This window comes from Drosophila subobscura, chromosome A (genome assembly GCF_008121235.1).
Source record: "Drosophila subobscura isolate 14011-0131.10 chromosome A, UCBerk_Dsub_1.0, whole genome shotgun sequence".
In the NCBI taxonomy this organism is placed as follows: Eukaryota; Metazoa; Arthropoda; class Insecta; order Diptera; family Drosophilidae; genus Drosophila; species Drosophila subobscura.
The window spans coordinates 13,809,036-13,818,375 of NC_048530.1; the positions used below are offsets into that span (position 1 = coordinate 13,809,036).

Consider the following 9,340-nt stretch of genomic DNA (forward strand, 5'->3'; position numbering starts at 1 on the left):
CTGAAACATCCCTTGAGCCGCCCCACCCCATGCTCATTCCCATCGAATGGCAGCCCATCCCCCTACAATGGATCGCTCAATGAGCTTGAGTGTCATCCACTTAGGAAGCGCCAACCACTGAACTCGCCCCCACCGCCAACAACAACAACGGCAACAATAAAATTCAAAGAAAAAAACAATGCTCTGGGGACGGCAGCAGAGGTCGATGTCGACGTTGACGTCGTCGCAGATGATTATAATACAATGGACGATAATGCGAGCGATCATGTAAATTAGATTTGTCTCAGTTGGCGACGTTGGGTGGGTTTCTCTGTTGCCTCCATGGTTGGAGGGTGGCTGGTGGGTGGGTGGCTGCCTCGGCTGCCTCGGCTGCTCGCTCGAAGCCGAAGCCGAAGCCAAAAGCCGAACTGTGGACGAGCTGGGACTCAAGCTCAAGAGCTCGGGAAAAACAATGCCAGAACTTTGCTTTGCTTAGATTTATGGCAGGCTTAGATATGCTCTGCTGAAGTGCCACTTCGTTGCGAATTCGCTCAAGTGCAGGGATCTTCAATAGACCAGCTCCTAGAACCCAATCCATATCTGAATGATTCAGTTCGAAATGGGGCATAATTTTGATATGTCTATGGATCTGTCTCTCTGTCAGTCAGTTGTTGGGCTCGGGTCGCTTGTGTTTGATAATCACCATGAGCGGCAGCCAAAACGTTGAACAGCAAAAGAAACGAAAGAAAAGGAAGGGAAAGTAATATAAAATCATTTCTGCATGTATGAAGTGAATGCTGCTGGGTAGTAAATTGAAATAATTCAATTAATTTGCATTGTAAGTATAAGTACGCGGAGATCAAAACGACTGAATTGTAATAAAGAAAAATGTAGGGGAAGCAACTAAACGAGTGCGCTACAATGAAATCAGTTTAAATGAATAACGTTTGTGATGGCTCAACCAAGTGGGCACTCGTAAGCAATTTATGCAAGTGAATGCGCGCAAAACCTACTAGCAACATTCCATGGCTGGCCTGCGGAAGGAAATGAACCAGCGAGAATTCTGTCCACCAGCGCGCTGGCAACTCAAACCGCTTTTCAAACTCTAACGGAAAGGGCGCGCAGGAAAGAATGCTCGCTGTGAAAAGCTCGCTGCTGTGAAGCTGATGAACCGAAAACCAATTATTGGAAGTTGGGTTTGAAACCATTTAGAAAATTGATTTTTGAATCGGTTATGCATGACGCTAAATGCCGTAGTAATATTAAACAGAAAATCTGAGTCGGGAAATATTATTTCGATCAACAATAAGTTACGTTTGCCCATTGTCGTCCAGTGTGATACTTCAATTATACAACTTTAAGACTTTGAGCTTATGTTGTAAGGATAGAAGACCTGCCCCCAAACCACTTATTATATTATTATAACAATAGAATTCCTTATCTCTTTAGTTGCGCGCGCTATTTTTCAAATGTTTTGTTGATATCAGTCAACATACATGTGTCTCTACATGTTACATACACTTACATACTGTATACAAAGCTTCTTTGCTTCCAGAAGGGTTGATTTGAATATTAGAATTTCTAAAATATAAGGTCATAAGGTATACAAACCAATAAGAATTAGTATTTAAAATACGTCAAATTGATTCTTCAAACGGATTAAATTATTGTTTCAGTGGTGAAAGTCTTTGCAAGCTAGTAATATCAAATAGAAGATCAAAGTCGAGGAATATGATTTGAGACTACGGTATATTTGCGGTATATTTTTAAAATGAGAATGTGTATTTTGTATGTTTCTGAGGGTCTGTCGGTATAGTCGATAACTCAGCTGTCACACTGTGTATCAGCGTGACCGTTTACGGTATTTTTTGACGTCGAAATCGAGTCGACGGTATATTTAGGGTACATCGGTATATATAGGTATATTTCGACAATTGTTGGGTATATTACTGTATATTTTCGAAGCCCTGACTGTATATTTTATCGATAATTCCGCGGTCACACTGTTGTGTATAGATCAGGTGGTCACACTGGCTGGTTGGAAAAAAAAGTGAAAAGTGGACGTCGTGAAATTTGTACAATCCGAAATTTGTTCAATCCGTAACTAACATGTAAGTACAAAATAAAAACTCGCTTTTGTTTCTCTTTGCGGCTAGAAACTTTTGAAGAAGAACTAATGTTCGGTCATTACCTGCTGCAAAACTGGTGATGGCGGCGCATCGGTTTCTTTCGGTATTATGGTGTGATTAGGCATTTATTTCGTCAAAACTTCTTTCTAAGCGCAGCGCCGGCTTTCAGCTGCCCAGCTTAGTTTCTTTTTTTGTTTGTGTGTCCCCTATCCCTTGTGCCGATATAGGGTGCTCCGCTGGCCCGGCGTCAGGCGACGTGGTGCCGCCTTTAGAGCCGCGTGTTGGCATCAAAATGTGTGTCTGCATGTGCGTCCGTGTTGGCCCCGGTCATAAAAAATCTGGTACACTGCCCGGCATAGACTTCCATGTGGATGGGCAATCATAAAGTGCAATTTTTTCCTTCCGCCGGGCTGGAAACTTCTATTTAACGCACCCAAGATTTTGTGAGGTTAAACATGAATTGCAAAAAAAAAAATAAAGAAATTTGCGTCATATTCGAGACCGAAGCTGGCGCATGTGTCGACAGCGGCGGCGTCTGGCATTCAATATCTGTGTGTGTGAGTCTGTTCCGGTGTGTGTGTTAACATTTGCTATTTCGTCGAATTTTTTTATTTATTTTTTTTTGTGAGGAGAACAAATCAAATCTATCGGTGGCTTGTAGTTTTTTGTTGAACAGTCATTCGCAAAGCTCGCGGCTACCACAGTGGCATTATTACAATAAATTTTTCCTGCCGGCCTGTAATTTGGCGCGCTTTATTTGCGTCTATTGCTGTGATTGCTGCATGTATTTGTGTGAGAGTGTATTGGTGGTGTGGAAGAAGGAGGCATTTGCAGCATGCAGCGTTTCCTAAGTAATAGAAAGTTCGCCTTTTCAAAGTAAAAACGTTTTCTTATATTGTTGATGAGCTTCGTGTATTTTCAGCCAGAAAAGGCACCAGTTTTCTTTATCCAGGCTTACGATTTCTTTGCGAAATAAAAACTTCCTGTGTGTGTACGTATGTGTGATTTTGCGCGTGTATGCATGTGCATGTAGGATTTCAATTTGCCAAATATTTCCTTCCGTATTTGGGCATACTGGCATGCGTTGCGCGAGAGGTGTGTGTCTGTGTATGTTTTTGTTCTTGTTCGTAATGGAATTTTTGGCTTACAACAGTTATTTGGTGTTGTATACCTGCCCTCTCTCAGGGACAACAGCAGCGGCAGCAGCTGCCTGCAGTATCTCGTTCTCTTTCTGTCTCTTCCTCTGCTCTAGTGAATGTTGTGCCCTGCTGTTGCAATCTATCGGACTCCCTTTCGCACACACACCCCTATGCTTGCTTAGCAACAGCTGTTTTCTGTCCTTGGCGGGCTTTGGTCGCATCCGCTGCTACTGCGTCATATATTGTTCGTGCCCACATCAGGACTCTCGCAATCAGTTGCAGAGCGCTCGGCCAACTACGAACACAACTCCAGTCCGCTAGAACCAAACCACCAAATAATACTAATTAAAATAAAATTAAAAGATTTGAAACAAAAGTGCCATAACCAATTTCCTGCTACCGCTGCTTACAGCTATCGACGCTCCACTTGCGAGACTCTTCACTTAAAGAAAGAAAAGCGTTCAACATGGCTCAGGAAGGTCAGGATATTCCCACTTTCAAGTGCGTGCTGGTTGGAGATGGTGGCACTGGAAAGACCACATTCGTCAAACGCCACATGACTGGCGAGTTCGAAAAGAAGTATGTGGCCACACTGGGTGTGGAAGTGCATCCTCTGATCTTCCACACCAATCGTGGAGCCATCCGTTTCAACGTGTGGGATACAGCCGGACAGGAGAAGTTCGGAGGTCTGCGTGATGGCTACTACATTCAAGGACAATGCGCTGTGGTCATGTTCGATGTAACTTCCCGTGTTACATACAAAAATGTGCCCAACTGGCATCGTGATTTGGTGCGTGTGTGCGAGAACATTCCCATAGTTCTCTGCGGCAACAAAGTCGACATCAAGGACCGCAAAGTAAAGGCCAAGAGCATTGTCTTTCATCGTAAAAAGAATCTTCAGGTAAGTTTGAACAGCCCATCGACCCACTGCGATGTTACTAATTCATGGTTGTATCCATTCTTGTTTATTTTACGCAGTATTACGACATTTCGGCCAAGTCCAACTACAACTTCGAGAAACCATTCCTCTGGCTTGCACGCAAGTTGGTTGGTGATCCCAACCTAGAGTTCGTTGCCATGCCGGCACTGCTGCCGCCAGAGGTCAAAATGGACAAGGACTGGCAGCTGCAAATCGAACGTGATTTGCAGGAGGCCCAGGCGACTGCCTTGCCCGATGAGGATGAGGATCTTTAAGCGAGAAGTGTATCTAAAATAGTTAACGGAGAGGCGGCCGGCCTATACACACACACAACATACATACCATACCCACCACAATCACACACACACACAATCACACACGACCACACACCAACCGTCATCGTACACAAACACACAAAAGACGGCGCTCCAGGGCCAGAAGTCGGTAGATTTTTTTTTATTAAAATTAATGATTTAGTTATGTATTGCCCCGGGGCGATAGTTATTGAAAACGGCAACATGAACAGAAGTTGCAAAAACCAATATCAGGCAGCCAAACGTTTGGCAGCACCAGCTGCCGTGGTGTTGTTGCTCTGCTGTCAGCACCTTGGTGGTTTCCAACACTAGATGAACACAACTCAAAATTGCAAGTTACTGAAGCAGTTATTGAAAACCGCAACAAGAAAAGAACAAAATACGAAACATAAAAAAGTTGTAAAAACAAAAAATAAAGAAACACGAATTTTGGATTTTGTGTGTGCGTGTGTCTGTGTACCACTACTACTACTACAACCAATTTAACACTTTGCTATCCAATAATATAATTTCGAAAACAAAACAAAAAAATACATCCAAGGTATAGTCGTCTTCTATATCAATGTAAATCAAGAACAGAAAGACAGTGAAGAGAGAGACACACAGAGAGAAGAGAAGAAAGGTTGGCGCGCGCGCCTGCATGAAAACGAGCGAGAGGGCAGTGCAGAGCAGCGCTGCGCCGTAGTAGTAGTTGTAGGCCGTAGAAGTAGGCATAGGCGCTGGGAAAAGAACTGAGTCGAAATGAAAGAGATAGAGAGAGAAGAGAGCCCGAGCCGCCCGCTTAATCCTCTCCACATGTTATTAATCTAAGAAACTATGAAAAATAAACACACAAAAAACCTTCAAACAACAACACAAACAAACAAAAAAAAACTTGAAAAACATACGTTTTGGTATTGTATGGGGAAAAAGAAGAAGAAATAAAGGAAAGAGCAACGCCAAAATTGAAAAAGAATTCTTAATAACGGAGGTGTGTGGGAGAAAAGCAATGCAAACGAAGTGGAGATTGAACGGTACTTTAAGGCTGCTAACAACGTTTCGGTACAGTGGAGACGGTGCACTAAGCAGCGAACACTCTTAGATGAATATTTCTAGCAGCTCCACTGGCTATTCAATTTCAGATTGAATTGCTTTATCCGGGGAATGCTGTGTGATTTTGGTTCCTATATATCCTAGGCTTTCGTTTGCTTGCAATTTATTCATAGTATCATTAATATTGTCACATTCCAAACATATTTCTCCGTGTGCAAGAGTATTGTAGCTTCAAGAATTATTCATAAGTATTCTGTTGTGCTGCTCCAGGCTCCTCTATGGACACTTGAGGCAACAGGCTGGAAAGACGCCCGTAAAGCGATCCTTATTGGCACAATTGATCTTGTGCTGGGCGCAGCTGAAAGCGGACACAAAAAATATGCTAGGCCTGCCACTCGGTCATTGGTATTGTAAATGAGCTCACTCCTCCACCAAGATCTTGAAGGTATCCGTGCAGATGGCACGCTTCAGGCATTTGCCATCCTGACCAAAGTCCACATAGTCCTGGCCCCGCTTCAACAGCGGCAGATACTTGAGGAATATGGTCTCATCCTCCGAGTTGCGATAAGTGCACACCGGCTCGCTGGCTGTTATGGATTACCGAATTGTGTTTGGAACCGAGAATAAGTTTATAAGCTGTCTCTCACCCGCATCTATGGTGGATGGGATCACCAGCAGCATCAGCAGCACGGCGGAGAAGCTCAGAGCGATTGAAACGGCACTGGTACGCATCTTGGCAATGTGAAAACGAGACTGAAACGATACGGAGGCAACCAGTTTCCTATTTATAGTTTGCACTTTCATTGCGATTTATGTGTGTGGAAGTAGAGAACCATCATTTGCATATTCACAGCGGCTCTACGATCATCGTATGATGATGATGATTGGCCGCCCCACTAGGGAGGATAGACTGCTGCGAAACAGAGCAAATTCAGCAGCGACGCGACGAGATCGGACCGACCACCGACCACATGCCAGGCGGCTTCTTAATTGTGTAATTGTTCAGATTGTGCAACGCCATTGTAGTAGTCTCAGCTTTGAACAGTCGCAAATCGAAATTTATTCCCTTAGGTACAATTAATTGCTGGTTGCATAGAAGACAATGATAATACTAACAAATACGATCCACAGCCTAAAGGCTACACGGGCCTAGATGTAGTTGCTCTCCGGCTCCTGCTCCTGGCAGATCAACTTGGGGCAGCAGTCGGGGAATGTGCGCCGCATATCGCTGGCAATTTTACACCTTTCGTTGGGCATCAGATTGTGGCGGCCGCAGCTGCGCATAAAAAATGGGGCTACCATTACTATCGCTGCATTAATGTTTATGTTATGGAAAACTTACTATCCAATTTCGAGAACATAGTCCGGCCGACAGTAGATGGACTGGCAGTAGCCCTCGCGATTGATTGGCTTGTAGGACTGCTTCTTGGGTATTGCCTGATTGAGTTCCTCATAATAGCACTGCCCGGGATAATCTGCGGTAATAGTGTGCTGAATTAAGTGATTTTGGGTACTCCGATTGAATGCAAACCTGGATGCACGGCATTGCCGCGATATGTCACATCGCCCCAGGCCATGCCGCAAATGGTTAGGAGCAGGAGCAGGAGATGACAGCGGAGTCCTCCGGCTCGTATCATCATCATCATTTGTTGCACTCAACGCAAAGCGAATACGAAAAAAATAAAGAGAAGAAATCAAAAGAGTTCCCGACCTGGCCTCTTGTGTGCTGCCCGTGCGACTGAGTCAATTACAATTAATTGTTGTTGCTTTTATATAAAATTAATATTAAACATTGTACACTGTCTGTGTATGCACACGAGTGTGTGTTTGTGTGTGTAGCATCTGTGGCGCTGTTGGCTTTTGTTTGTCCGACGACTTAAGGCGTCCTCCGCTCTAGCTCTAGTTTAAATTAATTAAGCCAGCCCCACAGGCCCTGAAAGCGAGAGTGCGCGGCGGGGCAGTACGGTTCCGTTATATCGCATGGTTGCTGCTGCGGCGGAGAGCGAAGGGGGGGATAAATCCGTGACAGTTAAGTGACACGGTTCGAGAAACTGTGGCAAGGTTGCTGCGCCGCTAAAAATTATCCAAACATACAAAATAAGTACAATGCTTGATAAAATGTGTACAATAAAAGAAAATAAGGCCTAGGCCACGATAGCCGAAGTTTTTAATACTCTTACACACATGCATACATATGCATGTACATGTATGTATCGTTGTGTGCACACACTGCATTTACATTAAGATAGATTACATCTTTGTTTATTTTGCGTAGTTTATTATAATTTTGGCCAAAATGATACGACACAAGCAAAAACGCATGTAAATGCATTTATTTATGTCAATTAAATGGGATTTACTGTATGCGAATGCAACCTGCATTTGCATTAATTAACTGTAATCGTGTGAAGATACCAAGAGAGCGCAGGAGCAGAGCGAGAGAGTGACACAACGCATGTGACTCTAATTGAGCCAATGAACTCTTTTTCAGCACTGGCAAACTGCGCTGCTGATTTGTCATTTGTCAACACAAGATCACACAAGCGTTCGACTAACTCTTTAAAATATATATTAAAAATTCTTCCAGCAAGTGCTTCCTGCCAGTTGATTGATTGACTGGCCACTCATTCAAATTGAATTCATTTCCTTTTGCATTTGAAACTGATATTGTTATGGACTTCCTGCAGCCGCATCGCTTCGAGAGCAAGGCAAACCTTAAACAAGTCACTCGACAACGACAATAGAAAACCGTAGATGATTGCAAAGCACATACGAGGTGCTACATATGTGTATATTGTATGCTGATAAGAGAGCCCTGTCCGATGTGGCTGTCCCTTATAAGCGGCCGATCTGCCGCTGGAAAGCCAAAAATCCGAAATCAGAGTAAACATGAATGTGCTGCTGGTGTTGTACGCCTCCGTGCTCATCCTGCTCCAGCTGGTGGCGATCAATGGCAATGGCTTCAGCACACAATATCGGGGACACACGCAACACCCAACACTGGCCGGGCATTGCTACTACGAGGAACTGGATCTGGCTGTACCGCTGAATGGCGAAATTCTGCCGGTCAATCACGAGGACTACTGTGTCAAGGTGCTTTGTGCCGATGATTATCTATTGATGATTAAACAGTAAGTGTCAAAAGCTGCCTAGACATACAATATAACACATAATTTTTCCCAACAGCTGTGAGCCGCAACCTTTTCCGCTTCCTGGATGCCAGCTTTCGTCCGGCAATTTTGGTGTGCAGTTTCCCGAATGTTGTCCACAGCTAGAGTGTCCCACTCGTGCCTAGTATTTTGTGATTTGTTGCTTAAATAATTAAACGTACATTTGTGCTTATTATTTTTGAGCTGTAGCGTGTCCTCTCAGTCTGAAATCAGTTTGCATCGTGTTTGGTTCACCTTTTGATACACCCATCGACCCCGTGACCAATCTACTGGGCCATCTAATCTCCTCTCCCTCTCGCTCTCTCTCTCTTTTGGCTATATAATGCAAGTCCCGCAGCGACGATCGTCTCAGTTGAATCTAAATGATGAAGTCGCTTACTTTTGTGCTGTGCCTCGTGGTGCTGGGCGCCCACTCGCTGCTGGTGCTGGCCGTGGATTGCGAGTTTGATGGCCACAAGTTGAATACGGGTGAATCGTACAAGCCAAATGGCCGATGCATGCAGTACACCTGTAAAGCACCCAAGCGGATGATAGGCACAACGTAAGTTCATTCTATTGGTACATTGAACAGCAAGGAACTCCCACTTACACGTTTCAGTTGTCCCCTGGAGGGCGGTCTGAAGCCCTGCAAGCTTGTTGGCGATGTCACGAAGCCATA

The 9,340-nt window shown here is 44.3% G+C and overlaps 4 protein-coding genes across 4 annotated transcripts; 2 read left to right on the forward strand and 2 right to left on the reverse strand.

Moving 5' to 3' along the window:
• Positions 1-1,955: 1,955 nt before the first annotated feature.
• LOC117903139 (GTP-binding nuclear protein Ran) lies at positions 1,956-5,347 on the forward strand. Its single transcript, XM_034814977.1, has 3 exons — positions 1,956-2,090; positions 3,660-4,148; positions 4,226-5,347. Exons 2-3 carry the CDS (start codon positions 3,714-3,716, stop codon positions 4,439-4,441), a joined length of 651 nt encoding a protein of 216 aa, XP_034670868.1. The 5' UTR covers positions 1,956-2,090; positions 3,660-3,713; the 3' UTR covers positions 4,442-5,347.
• Positions 5,348-5,658: 311 nt separating this feature from the next.
• Positions 5,659-6,290, reverse strand: LOC117903143. The gene is made up of 3 exons (XM_034814981.1): positions 6,160-6,290; positions 5,937-6,099; positions 5,659-5,870 (listed from the first exon to the last, which is right to left on the reverse strand). The coding sequence occupies exons 1-3, from the start codon at positions 6,242-6,244 to the stop codon at positions 5,789-5,791; spliced, it is 330 nt and encodes a 109-aa protein (XP_034670872.1). The 5' UTR covers positions 6,245-6,290; the 3' UTR covers positions 5,659-5,788.
• Positions 6,291-6,541: 251 nt separating this feature from the next.
• LOC117903144 lies at positions 6,542-7,947 on the reverse strand. Its single transcript, XM_034814983.1, has 4 exons — positions 7,767-7,947; positions 7,044-7,585; positions 6,855-6,987; positions 6,542-6,788 (listed from the first exon to the last, which is right to left on the reverse strand). The coding sequence occupies exons 2-4, from the start codon at positions 7,156-7,158 to the stop codon at positions 6,662-6,664; spliced, it is 375 nt and encodes a 124-aa protein (XP_034670874.1). The 5' UTR covers positions 7,159-7,585; positions 7,767-7,947; the 3' UTR covers positions 6,542-6,661.
• Positions 7,948-8,337: 390 nt separating this feature from the next.
• Positions 8,338-8,857, forward strand: LOC117903145. The gene is made up of 2 exons (XM_034814984.1): positions 8,338-8,643; positions 8,699-8,857. Exons 1-2 carry the CDS (start codon positions 8,402-8,404, stop codon positions 8,805-8,807), a joined length of 351 nt encoding a protein of 116 aa, XP_034670875.1. The 5' UTR covers positions 8,338-8,401; the 3' UTR covers positions 8,808-8,857.
• The last annotated feature ends 483 nt before the right edge of the window (positions 8,858-9,340 follow it).